The following is a 21,107-nucleotide window of genomic DNA, read 5'->3' as shown; positions in this document are numbered from 1 at the left end:
AAAGTGGATTTGGTGAAATTGGATAGGCAAGTGACCTAAACTGAATAAGGGACATTTCTTTTGGTGATTATTAATTCTTTATCATCTGGGATTCTTTCCTCTCCTGAAATACATATATAGATCTATCATCTGACAGTACTAACATCTCCCTCTATTTTACAGTGTAGTTAGTAGTAAACAGGTCAGTAGGTAACATTAAAAGTCTTGGACATCCATGCCAACGTAAAACTTTGATATCAGAAACTAAACTGTACTGTACAAGTGAATCAAACATGTAGATTGAAGCTAGCAATGTTAAAGGTAGTGAATTAGTGAATATCATTTAGATAACAGAATCTCATGTGAAAAAACTGTGCATAATATTCAAATTTGAGGACCTTAGCTTAAAAATAAAAATTAAGTCAAAAGGATAAGTTTGAGGTATTCCAATGTGAAAGATTACTTTACACACAAAACTTTTTATTATGTGGGTCAAGGCTTGGAAGATTATCAGATACCCATGGCTTAACCATTAACATTTATCAGTTTATTAAGTTTCAAGTGAATACCTTTAAAGTAGTTTGAAGATTGATGATGGATGCAAAATTTTAACCAAACTTGGCCAAGCTTCTCTTAAAATCAATACTAGAGTTATGGGCATTGACCAGTGTTCTTCACTTATGATCCCAAAGATTTATATTAAGTTTCAAAAGGAAAACCTTCGGTAGTTTTTACATTAAAGGAACTCCACTGAGGTTCATAAGCCTAAAACCATAAAATTTTAGTTTCTCACATAGATCAACTGGTGCACCTAAAACGGAAATATATACAAAAGATAATTAAGAAATATACATGGAAATACACTGAAAATCGTATGTTTGTGTTATTCTCAGTCCGATTTGGGTGAAAAGCGTTTAAACGCTATTCAATTTAGGTCATTTTTGACAATTAAAACAATTATTCTGGAAAAACAAAGCAAGCTAATGATCTGAAATTTTGCACATAAATTATTGGTATAGATCTACATCAGATGGAGTAATAATCTCAAAAAAATATTTCTAGTCCCGTCATGTCAAAAAACCTCAGTAGAGTCCCTTTAATGTTGCATGCAAAACTTAAATCCAGAATTTCAAAAAGGGGCATAACTCTGTCAAAATACATGCTAGAGTTCTGGGCCTTGGAAAGTGACTCTGATTATGCTATTTAATAAGTGTGTAAAGTAACTAGCAAATATCATTAGTGGTTGATGTCAGATATGATGTTACATGCAAAACTTTTATCAAAGTGTTACACAGATGCCAAAATAGATACCGATTCCCGAGTGAGCAGGATAGCCCTACTATTTCTCCAAAGGTTGAGCTAAATATGAATGACAGTACTAAACAACAAAATAACTAACGACCAGGGTTATTTCTATTCTAATTACCTGTATTAGCCTTTGTTGGTGCAGCATTTAAATTTTGTGATTGAACTTGCTTCCCTTTATCTTCATTTTTCTTCTCTGTCATCATTTCTTTCTCTAAATTTGCCTCTTGCCGATATAAATAGTTTGCTAAATTTCCTTGTTTTGCTTTCTTCAGTAACTTTTTAAATATACTATAACCTTTAAAACCTTTATAGGTAACTTCGTTTAGTATTTGTCTTGTCTGCTTTGAAGTTGAAGGCAGCTCCTTAAATTGATAAAAGCACTGCTTTCAATAATTCATGCATTGATCAATAAAGCTGTCATTAAAGATTATCATTTTTTCACAGGTAGGGAAAGGGGCCCAGTACCCTTAGTTTTGGGGAAAAGTAACATGGTATTTTTGCAAAAGGTGAAGAAAAAACTTGATGCAAGTTGCATTTTAGGGGAATACTTCATGATTTTAAATAAACAGGTTTAGTGTTCTGTGACAAGGTAAAAACTGTCATTGGACAGCTGTCTTAAACCTTCTAGTAGGATAACTTTTAGTTACACAAAAAATACATACCCCAATATCTCGCACTTGATTATAAGGCAAGAATTCTCTTTCCAAAAACAAGTCCAATATAGAAGTTGGATTGAGGTCTTCCACAAATCTTGTTTGGCTTCTAGTCAGTACTCTTTTATAGAAATTATCATCTGAAAAAAAAACATATATAGAGAAATGATAATGTATGGTAACGGATGGGCCACAGTAACTATACGCCACGGAGTAATATAACTATTCACCACAGTTTAAAAACTATTTGCCACTTGTTAAAATACAAACTTTTACACACCTATTTTCAAACTGTTGATGAAATCCTTTTCTCCTTTTTATATTTCATTTGTTAATTTATTTAAATAAATTTTGAAAGTTAATCATACTAAAAGCTGTTTATAAAAACTGGAAAATTATACCAAAACAGAATTCATTGAATAAGTTATTCAAATACACGTTCAACCTAAGCCTAGTTGTGTGTGTGGGTCAAAGAAATCTTAAGTTATTGGGCGGACAAGCTGTTTGAAGTCAAGGCCCCTGTGACCTTGACCTTTGACCCAGTGACTTCAAAATCAATCTTTCCTTTCTAATAGCTTTTGATTTTGATGTAGAAAATGGGTAGGTATTAAAATCAGTGTAAACCAGAACTGCCACTGTCATGGCGTGAATACCCCCGCATACCACTTTGACAGAATTAACAGTGGCCATTTAGAGCTCAAGGACAAACTCCCTGCCAAATCTGAGGTTACTAAGCCAGTGCATTGCTAAGTTATGTATTCTACATGCTTCAAATGTGAAAATGTCAAAATCAATACACTGCAGACAGGCATTCTTAAGCATTTGAGCAGACAAGCTTATTATAGTAAAATCCTTGTGACCTTGACCTTTGACAGTCACCTAAAATCATGGGGTCATCTACTAGTCATAAACAACCTCAATACCAAATTATGAAGACTGTTGGCCAAAGCATCCTTAAGCAATTGATCGGAAAAGCTTTTTTTTTTAGTCAAGGCCCCTGTGACCTTGACCTTTGACCCAGTGACTTCAAAATCGATAGGGGTCACCTAATGGTCATGCTCAACCTCCATGCCAGAAATGAAGACTGTGGGTCAAAGGTTTCTTAAATGATTGGGCCGACAAACTTTTTTCAATCAAGGCCCCTGTGACCTTGACCTTTGACCAGGTGACCTCAAAATCAATAAGGGTCATCTTCCAATCAAAACTAACCTCCAAATAAAATATGAAGACTTCTGGTCAAAGGAATCTTAAGTTATTGGGAGACAAGTTTTTTTTAGTAAATGCCCTGGTGACGTTGACCTTTGACCCGGTGACCTCAAAATCAATAGGGGTCATCTATTAATCATGGCTAGTCTCCATGCCAAATATGAAGACTGTGGGTCAAAGAAATCTTAAGTTATTGGGGGGATAAGCTTTTTTAGTCCAAGCCCTTGTGACCTTGACCTTTGACCCAGTGACCTCAAAATCAATAGGGGTCATCTACTTACCATGACTAACCTCCATGCCAAATATGAAGACTGTGGGTCAAAGGAATCTTAAGTTATTGGGCGGACAAGCTTTTTTCAATCAAGGCCCCTGTGACCTGGACCTTTGACCCAGTGACCTAAAAATCATTAGGGGTCATCTACTTACCATAACTAACCTCCATGTCAAATATGAAGACTGTGGGTCAAAGGAATCTTAAGTTAATGGCCGGACAAGCCTTTTGAAGTCAATGCCCCTGTGACCTTGACCTAGTGACCTCAAAATAAATAGGGATCCTCTTGTAGTCATGACCAATCTAACTTCCAAATACGAAGCCTGTGTGTCAAAGGAATCTTTTAAGTTATTGGGCGGACAAGGAAAAACTGATGGCCGGCCGGACGGGGTGACGGCGGATACCCCCCTTACAACTTTGTTGTGCGGGGGTATAATGAATACAGGCTATACAGGCAATTATGGACATCTTCGGGCCATTATCGCATAATGGCGAGCAGCAACCAAGTATTAACCTCTAATTAATCAATTTATGTAATGAATACATGTTTTTTTTAGTTTTTTTTTCGCAATACCCATTTTTTATATTTGACAAATATATTTCAATAAAAATATTAATTGACATATTTGTATGCATATATGTTGAATTTGATATTTATTTCAACATATGTTTATTAAAATTCTTGCAAATGTACTCCTGTAATTATGTTACTCATCTGAGCTGGGGGCTTAATAACTTTATATTACGAATCTTAAGAAACATTATTATTGTCATTATAAAATTATTTTTAAAAAGTTTGTTGATTTAAATGAACTAGGGCCCATCAAACTAAGAAAATAATTGTTACAATCATACTGTGGTATTCAACTGCACACATGTGGCGAAAATTGTTATTTGACTGCTGCGAATCGTTATGTGGCGAATTGTTATTGTGGCGAATCATTACTAATTCATAGAAAGATATAACCAGTAAAGGGACAGGATAGTCTGAATATCTAATCAGACCAAACTTTACAATTTAAAGATGCATGCCTACGGATGAGTAAATATATTTTCAAAAAAAATCAAACTTATATATAATAAGAAAACTATTTTAAGAGTTTAAGAAGGGTAAAAATGTTCACAATCCAAGTCAATCTTTGTATGTTTTTTGCCAACTACGACTGCATTAACTGTCTTAAAATTTATTAACCTTTTATCAACCATATTGATAATGAAATAAGGGCTAATTTTTCACTTTGAATTTCAAGTAATAACAAGTAAAAAGTAGAAGTTAAAACATACCCTGTAAAAATACTAAGGAAGTTGAATTACTGAGTCACCTGATGGAACAATTATCTTTGGTGGGAATGGCTTAGTAAGCCTTTTGGATGCTTTCTGTCAGCAATATAAGAGTCAATACTGCTAGCCTATATTCACTGCACAGGTTAGCCTTATGGCATGCCCCCTTAAGCACCTGCTTAGGCAGAATTTAACATGAAATAGTAAAATTAGGAAACAGATATCCATTTTGAGTGCATTGTTGTAGAAAAATGCATGGTTCAAGATCAAACGGTAGCAATATAATAAAGAAGGCCGACAGGCCTGAGTGGCTTATCGAAAAGAAAATTAAAGAAAAAAAATTGTTTCATTTCTTAACCTTTTCCCTTATATAAGCGTGTTTCGACGGCTTTTTGCCCCACCCCACCCCCTTTTTTGAGGCCTCAAACAGTGAAAAAATGCCCTGTTTAGGCCCCAAACACTGTTTACCGTTTGAAAAATGTTGTTTATAAAAGTGACCACTTTTTCGGCGCCGTCCCCTATCCAAATATATCATCAGGGGGTTGCCAGTTGCTTCTGTTTGGGGGGTTTGCAGGGGCGGAGTCCCCCTCATCGGCAAGAAAATTTTGGACATGTGACAGGCTAAAAATGGCCTCAGGTCGTTCCTAGGGTAACTAGTAACCGACGCTGAAAAGCCTTTTACTCTATCTCAAATCATTGAGAAGTTGTCGCACTTTGAAATCAGTTTTGATGGAAAAAACAATGCAAAATAGTGATTTTTGGCAATTTTGAGAAGTCCCCCGTTGCCATGGTAACAGGAAATTTACCATTGAGCATGCTGTTACAGAGCCTATGGTGTAGTCAACATCTGTGCCAAGTTTCATTAGTATTGAAGCATTTTTCATAGTTTCATAGCAGTTTGAACTTGTTACAGGAGGCTTTTCAATGAAAACGGCCATTTTTCGCAATATGCTCATGGGGTAAAAGGTTAATTTTAATAGGTCTGTAAAGTCACACTTGTTGTTTTGTCTAAGTATGAATCCTTTCCATAAATAAATGAAAAAGTTAAAAAATATAATTAAAATTTATTCATTTGATGGTCAAGGTCATTTAAAAAATGAAGGTCATATCTAAATTATTCCACATGTCTGTTTGGTCACAAGTGTTGATTTGCTTACATATGAATCTTTGAGATAAATCCTTACATAAAACAAGAGGGCCATGATGGCCCTGAACTCGCTCACCTGTATATAGGCCCCCCGGAGCGGGGCCAGTTAAACCCTAGGGCTTTTATTTGAACAAACTTGGTAGACACCCATTAGAACATGCTAAACATCTAAGGTCTAGCTTGTTGGATTTTTTAAAAGAAAAGTTTTTTCTTTACTCATATATTTAAAAACAATGACACCCCTGGGGCAGGGACAGTTTTGACGCCAGGGCTTCTAATTTAACAATTTTTGAAGACACTTACTAGAAAATGTTTCATGCTTAATATATAAACTCTAGCTATTCGGGTTTATTCAAAAAGATTTTTAAGTTTTTGCTATACACATATAAGGAAAATCAATGTCCCCCGGGGCGGGGCCAATTTTGACCCCAGGGCTCTTATTTGAACAAACAAGGTAGACATCCATTAGAGCATGTTTCATGCTAAATATCTTAGCTCTAGCTCTTTGGGTTCTATAAATTAAAGAAGATTTTTAAGTTTTTTTCTATATTCATATAGGGAAATTTAATGACCCCCTGGGACGGGGCCAATTTTGGCTCTTATTTGAACAAACTTGGTAGACACCCATTAGAACATGTTTCATGCTAAATATCTTAGCTCTAGCTCTTTGGGTTCTTTAAAAGAGGATTTTTAAGTTTTTACTATATGCATATAGGGAAAATCAATGACTCCCGGGGCGGGGCCAATTTTGACCCCAGGGCTTTTATTTGAACAAACTTGGTAGACACTTATAAGAAGATGTTTCATGCTAGATATCTTAGCTCTAGCTCTATGGGTTCCTTAAAAGAAGATTTTTTAAGTTTTTACTATATGCATATAGGGAAAATCAATGACCCCCTGGGGCGGGGCCAATTTTGACCCCAGGGCTTTTATTTGAACAAACTTGGTAGACACTTATTAAAAGATGTTTCATTCTAAATATCTTAGCTCTAGCTCTATGGGTTCTTTAAAAAGAAGATTTTTTCAGTTTTTACTATATGCATATAGGGAAAATCAATGACCCCCGGGGCGGGGCCAATTTTGACCCTAGGGCTTTAATTTTAACAAACTTTGTAGACACCCATTAGAACATGTTTCATGCTAAATAACTTAGCTCTAGCTCTTTGGGTTCTTTAAAAGAAGATTTTTAAGTTTTTACTATATGCATATAGGGAAAATCAATGACCCCCTGGGGCGGGGCCAATTTTGACCCCAGGACTTTTATTTGAACAAACTTGATAGACACTTATTAGAAGATGTTTCATGCTAGATATCTTAGCTCTAGCTCTATGGGTTCTTTAAAAGAAGAATTTTTAAGTTTTTACTATATGCATATAGGGAAAATCGATGACCCCCTGGGGTGGGGCCAATTTTGACCCCAGGGCTTTTATTTGAACAAACTTCGTAGACACTTACTAGATGATGTTTCATGCTAAATATCTTAGCTCTAGCTCCATGGGTTCTTTAAAAGAAGAATTTTTAAGTTTTTTACTATATGTATATAGGGAAAATCAATGACCCCCTGGGGCGGGGCAAATTTTGACCCCAGGGCTTTTATTTGAACAAACTTGGTAGACAATTACTAGAAGATGTTTCATGCCAAATATCTAAGCTCTAGCTCTTTTTTTTTCGGTTGCCATGGCAACCAGAGTTCTGCATGGAATTAAATTCTTTGAACAGTTTTTAAAGGTGACCACCAAAGGAACATTCCTGTGAAGTTTGGATGAAATTGGATTAGTGGTTTATAAGGAGATGTCATTTGAAGCAAAAGTATACGGACGACGGACGGACGGACGGACGGACGTCCGGCCGAAATGGAATAAGGGGCCATTTCTTTTGTTATTTCCTATTGTTTAATAGAGGGCCAATGGCCCCGTACTCTATTGTTACGGAATGAACTCTATTGTTCTCTTTTGTTCTGTTTACAGTTAGATGGCCCCCTATCCTTATTCGGTAGTGCGGACGGACGCCGGACGAAAAGCGATCACAAAAGCTCACCCTGTCACTTTGTGACAGGTGAGCGAAAAACTAGTCACACAATGTCAACACAACAAAACAGTTAATGAAACTCATAAAAACAAATAATTCAAGGAGCACAAACTAAGTAAAGTCTGGTATTCAAAGTCATGTACTTTTAAGCTTGTCCTTTAACCTACATGTATAGAGTGATTTTGAACATTTCGAGAAACAGCATGACCTATTGTCGTCTGACTTTTGAAACATCCATTGTTAGTTTCAAGTTATGGCAATATCTAAATTCAGCAATTTAGTTTGTGGTTAGACTGCAGTGACTTTCAGATTGGACAAATTGGACAAAATAAAAGCTAAATATCAACAAGCAATTATCATAGTATTGCAAGCAATCCATAAGTCCCCTACCGGTTAGAACCCCATCAACATTCTGAAGGGCCATTGGCCATTCACTAATGTTTCAATTTTCTCTATTTTAAGTAAACTTGTTGGAAAAGTTCTTTAAAAGTGATCACAGGAAACAGTTTTTATGAACAGACAGACAGACGGACTGAAGGACACTCTAAAGTTAATATTTGAAACATCCCTGTTACCAAAATATAACATTTTAAAAGCAAAATTCTTAAAGAGGAGATAACTCTTGAATTAAAGATGCAATTTCATCAAAATTTTCAGCTCTTTTTGACTAATCACAAATATTGCTATATTTGCCATGTTTTAAGCCTATTTGTTGCCAAGGCAACTGATATTTTTTCAAAAAAGGAAGAACAGATAAGACATGCATAATCTCAAGACTGCTATCTACCCATATGTCAAGTTTCATAAAAATATTTCCAGTACTTTTTGAGTTATCACTGGATTCAGTTTATGTGTAAAATTTGCCATATTTTCAGTCTATGTGTTGCCATAGCAACCAGAATTCTCAACATAGGAAGAAAATAAAAAGACGTGCATAATCTCAAGACTGCCATCTACCCATATGTCAAGTTTCATAAAAATATTTCCAGTACTTTTTGCTTTATCACTGGATCCAGTTTATGTGTAAAATTTGCCATATTTTCAGCCTATTTGTTGCCATAGCAACCAGAATTTTCAACATAGGAAGAAAAGAAAAAGACGTGCATAATCCCAAGACTGCCATCTACCCATATGTCAAGTTTCATAAAAATATTTCCAGTACTTTTTGCGTTATCACTGGATCCAGTTTATGTGTAAAATTTGCCATATTTTCAGCCTATTTGTTGCCATAGCAACCAGAATTTTCAACATAGGAAAAAAAAAAGAAAAAGACGTGCATAATCTCCATACTGCCATCTATCAATATACCAAGTTTCATAAAAATATTTTCAGTACTTTTCAAGTTATCGCGGGATCCAGTTTTGTGGACGGACGGACTGACAGACAGACAGACGGACGGACGGACAGACGGACGGACAGACGGACGGAGGGTAAACCTAAAGTCCCCTCCGGTAAACCGGTAGGGGACTAAAAAGAGTAAAAACCTTTAGTTTCCAAGGCGATCTCATTTCGTATTGCCTTGGAGTCCTGTCTCGACATTTTGCTCTTCAGACTGGCGTCAACTGGGACAAGTTCACGGCTAATCTGACCATCGTCGGCATTCGTCGACAACCAACGCTGACACGGGAAGAAATATCTGAAATCAAATGATTCATAATATAGGATAGTATACATTAAACTAAAATAGGAAAGTCAGTTTTATAGTTCAATGACTGAGTGTTGTCTTTTTCTTTTGTACGCCAAAGTTCATGAGATCTGAAAGTTCACATTGCACAGTCATTATGTTGCCAATAATATTGCATGTTAAACTACTTTCATTCTAAATAAATATTTGTTATGCTGAATATCACTGGCATCAACTTACAAGTAAAATATAAGCATATCAAAACTAAAGACCAAAGGTAAAATAACATTCAATAACAAATTAACATTCCCACATCAATTTTGATATCAGTTACATAGTTTAAAAAAAATCATCGAATGCAACAAAATAATATCTGACTTCTTTTTATTTTTCGGGTCGTCCACTTCCACTCTATCCAGGAACCATGCAGCGCCACCACCCGCGTTATCATGTCGAATCTCTAACTTCCCAAGCTTACCAAGTTCAATAGCTTTCACAATGAAGACGTCCTCCTGTTTAATATGAAATCATAGCATTTAACAACCTAATCATTTTACATCGTATAGTTTCACAATCAAGCCTGATATTAATTTCTTCATATTAAATCAAGTACCAATACCTCATATTCTCAAAATGTTTACACATGTACAATTATATTACGTAACCTTCTACGTATAACATCATATTAACCCTTAACATGCTGAAATGGATTTGCCCTTCTTTGATATTCGATCATTCCAGATTTCAATATCAAAATACAAAAATTTTGGAGAGGCCCATTTCAAAACAATAACATTATTTGGGCAACGAAGTAATCATGAATTAAAAATAAATGATTTTGCAGTAACTTTAGTGAGAAATAGAAACTTCACAAATGTGTGTAATGTGATGAAGGCTCAATAAACCTGGTAATTGTGAAATGTTACACCACAAATCATGTTTCAACTGCCAGTAAAGTGTATGCCGAAGATATTTTATTTTTCCCATAAAGAATGTATAGGAATGGTTGATTTTGTATATAAAATTTCTATATAATAAGTAAATAACATCAGCACCTTTTGTCATTGAAGACAAGTAACCGGTGTAAAAGTCAGGATAAACTTAGGCTAGACCAAAAACTGGAAACAGTCCATGCTTTATACTGGTGGTATAAGGCTGGCCTGGTCCTATGCTAGTGGTAATAGGCTGGCCTGGCCTATTTTAACTGTGGTATAAGGCTACCTGACACTAACCAGGTGGTATTAGGCTAATTGACCTCTATACAGGTGGTGTAAGGCTGGCCTGGCTCTATACTAATAGCATAGGTCAGTCATTGTCATTGCTGATGCTCAAAATAAATCATATTTGTTTATTTTAACAAACCATCATGCATCTACTAAATAATGCAAACATAACTAGTAGAAAACAAACTAAAAGGGAACCATAAAGTTATTCACCACTTAAACTTTTTACTAAACAAATGTCATTCATGCCGATGCTAATTTAAACAAAATAATCCACAAATACATACACGTCTTTAAGTCACTGTGGCATGCACAATTTCCCCATTCTTAACTAATTTTACAATTTACATAGTTTATTTTTTGTAGAATCCGGTCAACATTTGAACAAATATCTACAAGCATTTAAACAAAACAACTAGTAGGAATAACTCTAACATATATATCACAAATTGTCCAGTCAGAGAAGCCAAAAAAATGGGTCAACCTAGAACAAATTGCAAAAGTTTTGTTTTCACTTTTTTTATTTCCATTAATATGTTGTTAATCATCAGTAAAAAGTTGCAATCATATAATCTTGTTAAAAGCGTAATTGATTGTTATTTTTAACAATCAAGAACAGTATATCTAATTGATATGAAAGCAATGCTTTTGGATTTGATTATTTTATACAATATGATATTTTCATAGATATTCTGTTCATTATGATTTATTTAAAGCCAGTTTTATTTAATTTCCTTCATTTTCTACCATTTAAAGAATAAATATATATACGAGTTAAGTACCCCACCCACTTTTGTAAAAAGGTAAAAAAATTACTTTTTAAAAGTTTATGAAAAAAAAAGTAGTATTGACCATGTAAAATGAATGGTTTAATATCCAACAAATTTTTAATACAAAAAAAACATCAAGAAGCAGTGTCATTAGTTGCACTTCTTTTAAATAATAACAGGAACTTTGTGCAGACTAAGTATTATTTTCAACACAATGAATTCCTAAACCTACTATCAAATTAAAACAAAACAGTTTAGAAAATTGGCATGAAAAAAATTATAAAAATACAATTTCAAATATAACTACACTATTTTTGATAGACATTATGGTCATTATAATTTCTTTTCATGCTAGCAGAATTTGTTTCTTTTGATTTAAAGAAACTATTGAAAAAAATCACACCACCCACTTTTGTAAAAAAAGAAAAAAAATCCATTTTTTTTAAATTCAAGAAACATATACAATCTGTTATTAAGTATGTAAAATTAAAGGTTTTGTGTAAAAACAAAAACATAAAAAATGCCATTTGTTGCACATATTCATAGTAATTAATACATTCAACACCTGATAATTCTCTAACCTATAATGATATACCAATAAAAGCAAATATGACATGAAAAATTCAAAAATTTGATGTGATTTGATAATTTCAAATAATTCTAAGTTGAAATTTATTGTATCAAAATTTAAAATCAAAATTTATCGGATTCAAAAAATGATAAATTGAAGAGTATAAATACACATCAAAAAGCATACAAAGTAATTAAATTAAGCGCACTGATTCTCAGTAATAATATAATGTGTGTTGCATTCTGCATAATATTTTCAACACATAATACTAGTATATAATTCAACCTACTTTTATATTAAAACAAATCAATTCACAAACATTGGCATAAAGAATTCATAAATTGCCTAACATAACAACATTTATCTTTCATGGTATTATGCTTATACTATCATTTTCAATAAACAACATGCATTTATAATTTCTGTATTGTTAAAAGTCTTCAAAATCAAGAGTTGACATTGTTAAAGAGTTTGAGCATGAAATACCCCTGCATTCCCCACAGCCTGCTGAACATTCGAGCCCATGCTTTCGGCACGAACAGTGCTTAGAGTCACATTGACCTTTACAGTTACATCGAATAACCATGATAAGGAAATCAGGCGCTGGTGGTAAACTGGTTTTCACAGGAAGGAACATGTCATTTACTAACTCCCAGCCCCATTCTAAAGGATTGAGTCCGTCATTTCCTATCCACATCGGTGTTTAAAGATAGACTCTCAAACTATGGTTTGTGGCTGCAGCAGATGTTGGTGGCAAAGAGCTGACTTGGACAACAGATGTTGAGTTTGCAACTTTATTCGAAAACTTCTGAAACCTAAGCTTGTCAAGTGTGGGTTCTTTTTTTCCATCAAACAGAAGGGATAAAATCTCGCCAGACTGAAAAACAGATGACCTTGATTTTGCTTCCATAAATCTCTCAGATTCTAGTCTAAGGGTCTTACTACAAGTGAAATGTTTCAGTGCAGAAGGCTTTCCAATACCATACACTCTTGAAGTTGTATCACAGCCAGTCATGGCATGAATAAGTGGAAGCAAATTACAAATGTCGGAACCTAAAACCGTTTTTGCTTTTTGAATATGCCATACTTTGTTACTTTTCTGCATTTTCCCACTTTAAATAGCCACAGTTTTCATCGTGCCTGTCACATGGTACAAAAGTAAAACTAGAAGATCTGTATCTTCACCAACAACCATAGTTGGCTGATTTACTGCCAACTGCAAAGCAGTTTTCACAATTGTAAAATCGGCATCAGCTGTACATTGGAGACATCTTACGCATTTACTTGACAAATATTGTGCAAGAAGTGATATGAAAGTTTGTTTGTTTTCTGGATTTTTCAAGAATGTTTCCTTTTTCCCTCTAAAAGATGTAGATAGAGAAAATAATATCTTTGGGCCAATTATTCCTTTTGTTCTACAGATATGAGAAACGTCTTTAGTTGTGGGTCCACAGTCATAACCGTCGAATACAACTACAGGTGAATTATACCGAGACTAAATGTAGTCGAAATACTGTTCAAATATTGTTTCAAACGAAACGTTTTTTTTCCAGGTCACTGTTTGTAGAAGTGATCCTCCATCAATCACGTGAACCAAATCTTGACAGGAATCTAGCTAATCTTTAATCCCACAGGTACCTGTTTTCCAAATAGCATCAGCTAATGAGGACTTCTGAGCTTCTCTCAATAATCCTGACTCATCAAACAAAGAAGATGGAACTCCACACAACTCAAACTTAAATATATATTCAACGTTGTCAACATGTCGACTAGCTACAGTAGTAAGCCGCTGGAAGAGCAGTTGTGGGTCTATTTCAATAGAATCTCCGGTTACCTTCACCGAGTTTTTTTTCATTCAGTGTGACAATTTGTTTTGATTTTCTGTACTTATATTCATGTAAAGCCTGTCCAGCCATTTCGTCTACCAAAGCAACTCCAATCTTTTCTGCCATATCAGAGTTTACTTTTTCATCTGCAGTTACACCAGTAAAAATGTTCTGCAAATACTCAGATTGGGCTTCGAATGGACTGTGGTCAGTCAAAAAAGATAAAAAGCATTTTACATCTTTATCATCCCTAGCTATTCTTGATTTACCCTCATCCTTATGCTGTTCACTAGTTGTGTAATTCTTCCCTGTATATTGCTGCATAACAACATTCATTTCAGTAGTTGCTGGCATTGAAAGTAACCAAAGTGCTCGCTGTCCTTCTGTCATTCCTCTGCCTCTTGTCAGTCCTCCTGATGTTTTCAGGGACCTCATGAGTACCTGTTCAATTGCAAGGTCTGTTGAAATTCCAGCCCAATATCTGTCACTTCGTCCTACAACATGATTTCGGTCCAGAAATTGCCTGTACACATCAGGGTGTGTTTTTTCTAAAGCAAGCATATTCTGCAAATATATGTAGGCAGATTTCAAATACAATGAATGTCCAGAAGCTGCAAAGTAGGGAAGCATTTTCTAAGCGCTGCAAGATGTCCAGTCCAACTTCCAGTTCTCTCAGCTCGTATAAACTGCTGCAGAATTGAAATCATTTTCATATACTGGATCCATAATGCGGGTATTCTATATTGCTTCAAGTTGTCTTTTACTTTTGAAATATTGTCAAAGAGTAAAAAAATTAAGGTTTTTGTCATTGCAGACATCATCTTTGTTTAAATAATCTTTCAAACTATTATACATTGACTGTAAGTTCTAAAGTATATCGTTATCTTCAACAAGTCCTTCATTTTCAGAGCTTATTTCCAGAGCATTTTCTGTAACAAGTTTGGATACAATATCAACTTCAATTGTTTTTTCCAACAATATTGTTTGGAGAGCTGTGTCTTACCAATAAATGTCCCCTTACTGCTCTTGCAACTGCTTTCCCTGTCAGCATATGAACAACAGCATTTGGTGAGTACACTGTTTCTAGGAGATCGTTCAATCCGGAACCACCCATGACGTGACCAATTGTGCTCAAAAAGCTCATGTCCGTGTGAAAGGCACCTAACCGCAAAACTATTTTCTTCAAATAACTATCCGAATCTTGAAGATTTATGATATTTGTTGCTTTCATGAACAAAGGCTGATCAAAAGTTAAAATTGGTGTCACATTAAATTTTCTGGGTAGATCACACACATAGTGCATGGTTGACAGAATACAGGATGGATCAGTTGGACTCATGTCTGTCATTGGAAGAAATGATATACTGGATTTGCCAGGGTGGTTAACATGAGTTTTGTCATAAAGTTGCATGAACCCAGACCAAGATGGACGTAAGTTATTGATTGGCCAAAGAGTTTTTGCAAAGTGGTCAAGATTGTCTCTTTCGTCTGGTAATGAATCAGGAATGTTTTTTGAAATAAACAGGAATTGTATCCATAGATGGCGGTTAAACAAAATACTTTATAGTTATTTTAGCTAGACTCTGTAACTCCTCGAGGCTCACATTTCTTCTGACAACTTCAATATCAACATTGTACTCTGGTGAAGTAGATGCAATCATTCCCATACCATGGAAAGTTTCATGACCATCTAATGTTCTGGTGTTATGATCAACATTGTCGGCAATAAATTGTGTAAAATGGCCAGGAAAAAAAAGTTGGAACATACTCATGAACAGCAGCAGCAGCACTTGATTCGTACTTTTGTGTTTCCCAATATGATACACAAAATCCAAGAGAATTTAATACCTCTATAAGATACTTTGAGCCAAAGTGGTGATGCGTTTGTACAACAAGGCCGAGTTGCAACGGTGCTATAACGCCTCTCGGTCGACATGCTTGGATGATGGCTTGACCAATTGATCCCAGGTTAACGTCATCACCTGGAAATAGATCCATCAGGAGATTTTTAAGACTCTCTGAAATATAATTCAGATTATCTACAACAGAACCTAAAGATGAAAATGATGGGTATATCTCCTTTGATGAATCAATTAAGTCAATGTCAGCACAAATAAGTTTTGCAGCTGTTTTTCAATGCTTCTCTTCTTTTCTTCTTCACTCTGTTTGAGATTTTATTTCATAAAATCAAGTATAATGGAGGCTGTGGTTTCTTTCAAACTAAATATATCTCCTTTACCATCCTTTGAAAGAACCGTTATAGAGCTTCCAAAGTGTTCAAGAATCTTTTTCTTTAAATATTTACATGAGTATGCATTTTCACCACACATTTCATGCATTTTCTCTACAAGTGGTACTGGATTTTTATCACTTGCCTTGATATAATTTATGAGATCATTAAATGCTTCTGTCACATCAGGATCTTCTGGTCTACCAACACGATTTTTCCTCAAGCCATTAACATCATTATACATTTTTGGTAATTGCTTTCCTGTTCTAAAATTAACGTTACACGTCTGATGATATCGTGCTTCTGCTGCTGGAAGGTCAAGTGCCTGTGATAAAACCCCAAGAACATTATCAGACCATTCATCTGAAATTCTAAGCTTCTTACGAGAAAATACATTTTTACCTCTTTTACGATGGTCATACTTTGCTATTTGATTACAAAACAAGCAGTTACTTTTAAAGTCAAATGTCTTAATAGAACGTAGAATTGTCACACTTTCATTAGTAACAGTTTTACTTGGAGTTAAGATATTTCTTTGATGAATGAAATTTCTTCTGCAGTTAACATGGACAACTTGGCCCGGCTCTGTTTCAACAGACGATCCTAATTGTTTGCTTACTTTGTTAACACTATCACTACCTTTAACAGTCAGGGAAACATTTGGTAAATCTTTAGCTATAGCTTTGCAGATTACACATTCAGATTCAGGCTCCATCTAAAAATAAATGAAATAAATATGGTAATTTCAAATAAAATGCTTCTAGATATTCATATCCAGATGTAATAGAAATGCATTTGTGAGTCACAACTTAAACTTTAAATGCCCTAGAACAGATATGTTATTACATATATTTTTTTTATTATTTCTATTGTACATCATTCAATCATTTTAAAACACATTAATTACAATTATTTGTATAGAGTTGAGTAACTTGGTTAACAAGCAATTATCATAGTATTGCAAGCAATCCATAAGTCCCCTACCGGTTAGAACCCCATCAACATTCTGAAGGGCCATTGGCCATTCACTAATGTTTCAATTTTTCTATATTTTAAGTAAAGTTGTTGGAAAGGTTCTTTAAAAGTGATCACAGGAAACAGTTTTTATGAACAGACAGACGGACTGAAGGACACTCTAAAGTTAATATTTGAAACACCCCTGTTACCAAAATATAACATTTTAAAAGCAAAATTCTAAAGAGGAGATAACTCTTGAATTAAAGATGCAATTTCATAAAAAAATTTCAGCACTTTTTGACTTATCACAAATAATGTTATATTTGCCATGTTTTAAGCCTATTTGTTGCCAAGGCAACCAATATTTTTTCAAAGTAGGGAGAACAGATAAGACATGCATAATCTCAAGACTGCCATCTACCCATATGTCAAGTTTCATAAAAATATTTCCAGTACTTTTTGAGTTATCACTGGATTCAGTGTATGTGTAAAATTTGCCATATTTTCAGTCTATGTGTTGCCATAGCAACCATAATTTTCATCATAGGAAGAAAAGAAAAAGACGTGCATAATCCCCAGACTGCCATCTATCCATATATCAAGTTTCATAAAAATATTTTCAGTACTTTTCAAGTTATCGCGGGATCTAGTTTTGTGGACGGACGGACTGACGGACTGACAGAGAGACAGACGGACAGACGGACGTAGGGTAAACCTAAAGTCCCCTCCGGTAAACCGGTAGGGGACTAATAAAACAAGAGGGCCATGATGGCCCTGAGGTCGCTCACCTGTATATAGGCCCCTGGAGCGGGGCCAGTTAAAACCCCAGGGCTTTTATTTGAACAAACTTGGAAGACACCGATTAGAAGATGTTTCATGATGTTAAGTTTTTACTACAAACATATAATGAAAAACAATGACCTTCCCTCCCCCAACCCCTGGCAGGGCCAATTTTAATCCAAAGGCTTTTATTTGAACAAACTTGGTAGACACCCATAAGATGTTTCATGCTGAACATCTAAGCTCTAGCTCATTGGGTTTTTTAAAAGAACATTTTTTTAAGTTTTTACTATACACATATAGTTAAATACAATGACACCCTGGGGCGGGACCAATTTTGACCCCAGGGCTTTTATTTGAACAATCTTGGTAGACACTCATTAGAAGATGTTTCATGCTTAATATCTTAGCTCTAGCTCTTTGGGTTCTTTAAAAGAATTTTTTTTAAGTTTTTACTATATGCATATAGGGAAAATCAAGGACCCCCTGGGGCGGGGCCAATTTTGACCCCAGGGCTTTTATTTGAACAAACTTGGTAGACACTCATTAGAAGATGTTTCATGCTAAATATCTTAGCTCTAGCTCTTTGGGTTCTTTAAAAGAAATTTTTTTAAGTTTTTACTATATGCATATAGGGAAAATCAATGACCCCCTGGGGCCGGGCCAATTTTGACCCCAGGGCTTTTATTTGAACAAACTTGGTAGACACCCATTAGAAGATGTTTCATGCTAAATATCTTAGCTCTAGCTCTTTGGGTTCTTTAAAAGAAAATTTTTAAATTTTTTACTATATGCATATAGGGAAAATCAATGACCCCCTGGGGCGGGGCCAATTTTGACCCCAGGGCTTTTATTTGAACAAACTTGGTCGACATTCATTAGAACATGTTTCATGCCAAAAATCTAAGCTCTAGCTCTTTGGGTTTTTTAGAAGAAGATTTTTTAAGTTTTTACTATATGCATATAGGGAAAATCAATGACCCCCTGGGGCGGGGCCAATTTTGACCCCAGGGCTTTTATTTGAACAATCTTGGTAGACACTTATTAGAAGATGTTTCATGCCAAATATCTTAGCTCTTGCTCTTTGGGTTCTTTAAAAGAAAGTTTTTTAAGTTTTTACTATATGCATATAGGGAAAATCAATGACCCCCTGGGGCGGGGCTAATTTTGACCCCAGGGCTTTTATTTGAACAAACTTAGTAGACACCCATTAGAAGATGTTTCATGCTAAATATCTTAGCTCTAGCTGTTTGGGTTCTTTAAAAGAATTTTTTTTTAAGTTTTTACTATATGCATATAGGGAAAATCAGTGACCCCCTGGGGCGGGGCAAATTTTGACCCCAGGGCTTTTATTTGAACAAACTTGGTAGACACTGATAAGAAGATGTTTCATGCTAAATATCTTAGCTCTAGCTTTTTGGGTTCTTTAAAAGAAATTATTTTTAAGTTTTTACTATATGCATATAGGGAAAATCAATGACCCCCCAGGGGCGGGGCCAATTTTGACCCCAGGGCTTTTATTTGAACAAACTTGGTAGACATCCATTAGAAGATGTTTCATGCCAAATATCTAAGCTCTAGCTCTTTGGGTTTTTTAGAAGATGTTTAAGTTTTTACTATATGCATATATGGAAAATCAATGACCCCCTGGGGCGGGGCCAATTTTGACCCCAAGGCTTTTATTTGAACAATCTTGGTAGACACTCATTAGAAGATGATTCATGCTTAATATCTTAGCTCTAGCTCTTTGGGTACTTTAAAAGAAGATTTTTTTAAGTTTTTACTATATGCATATGCAACCAGAGTTCTGCATGGAATGGAATTCTTTGAACACCTTTGTTAAGGCTTCACACAAGGAACATCCCTGTGAAGTTTCATTATGATCTGCCTTATGGTTTCTAAATTCAAAATTTTACTATTTCACGTTTAAATGTTGAATTCTGCTTAAGCCGGTGCTAGGGGGCGTGGACGGTAACTTGCACTTTCCAGTACCATCCATGAACAGGCTCAATCAAACCGAGCCTGCAACATTTTCAATTTTGCCGTGTTGGGCTTTCTTTAGGGATTCTGTATTTATCTCTTTTATGATCACATCCGTGTTATTTGTGCCGTGTGGCGGCTGTAAAAAGTCTCCCCGTACATTTAATCAATGATGTTATATTTTCGATCCTTGAAGATCGTTCAGCACGACATTATTGTTGTGCTTGTGGTATTTTTAGTTTCAACTTTTCGGCAATTTCTAGTTGGGTGGTTCCAATATTCCTACTTGAATAATGTTGAATCACCCTTAGGATATGTTGCCTGCTTTTTAAATTTGTCTTTTGACGTCTTATCTGTGATACGCAGGCTTCATAACCTCTGATCCCCTTTCAAAATTCCATTTTATTTAGTTCCGCCCATTGTTTTCTCGTTTAGGGCACACGCTTTTTATTACTTGGGGACCATACGCCGCTTTTCATGGAATGGCACGGAAGTGTCACATTGAAGGTTCCATGATAACCGCCGTATGAAACACATCTGCGGATGTTTCTAAATTCAAAATTTTACTATTTCACGTTTAAATGTTGAATTCTGCTTAAGCCGGTGCTAGGGGGCGTGGACGGTAACTTGCACTTTCCAGTACCATCCATGAACAGGCTCAATCAAACCGAGCCTGCAACATTTTCAATTTTGCCGTGTTGGGCTTTCTTTAGGGATTCTGTATTTATCTCTTTTATGATCACATCCGTGTTATTTGTGCCGTGTGGCGGCTGTAAAAAGTCTCCCCGTACATTTAATCAATGATGTTATATTTTCGATCCTTGAAGATCGTTCAGCACGACATTATTGTTGTGCTTGTGGTATTTTTAGTTTCAACTTTTCGGCATTTTCTAGTTGGGTGGTTCCAATATTCCTACTTGAATAATGTTGAATCACCCTTAGGATATGTTGCCTGCTTATTAAATTTGTCTTTTGACGTCTTATCTGTGATACGCAGGCTTCATAACCTCTGATCCCCTTTCAAAATTCCATTTTATTTAGTTCCGCCCATTGTTTTCTCGTTTAGGGCACACGCTTTTTATTACTTGGGGACCATACGCCGCTTTTCATGGAATGGCACGGAAGTGTCACATTGAAGGTTCCATGATAACCGCCGTATGAACACATCTGCGGATGTTTCTAAATTCAAAATTTTACTATTTCACGTTTAAATGTTGAATTCTGCTTAAGCCGGTGCTAGGGGGCGTGGACGGTAACTTGCACTTTCCAGTAC

General features: G+C 35.4%; 1 protein-coding gene across 1 annotated transcript in view; it reads right to left on the bottom strand.

Annotated features, from left to right (window-relative positions):
* Nucleotides 1-1,382: 1,382 nt before the first annotated feature.
* The window catches only part of LOC132721064 (lipoxygenase homology domain-containing protein 1-like), a 36,078-nt gene continuing 16,353 nt past the window's right edge, over nt 1,383-21,107 (bottom strand). Inside the window, exons 9-12 of the mRNA XM_060705316.1 lie at nt 9,876-10,009; nt 9,358-9,509; nt 1,950-2,080; nt 1,383-1,649 (exon numbers count right to left, since the gene is read on the bottom strand). Of these exons, the coding sequence (XP_060561299.1) occupies nt 1,398-1,649; nt 1,950-2,080; nt 9,358-9,509; nt 9,876-10,009 (669 nt within the window). The 3' untranslated portion in view covers nt 1,383-1,397. The remainder of the gene's footprint in view (nt 1,650-1,949; nt 2,081-9,357; nt 9,510-9,875; nt 10,010-21,107) is intronic.

Source organism: Ruditapes philippinarum, unplaced genomic scaffold (assembly GCF_026571515.1).
Source record: "Ruditapes philippinarum isolate M1 unplaced genomic scaffold, ASM2657151v2 ctg1846_1_1_1_1, whole genome shotgun sequence".
In the NCBI taxonomy this organism is placed as follows: domain Eukaryota; kingdom Metazoa; phylum Mollusca; class Bivalvia; order Venerida; family Veneridae; genus Ruditapes; species Ruditapes philippinarum.
This window is presented reverse-complemented; position numbering and strand designations above follow the sequence as displayed.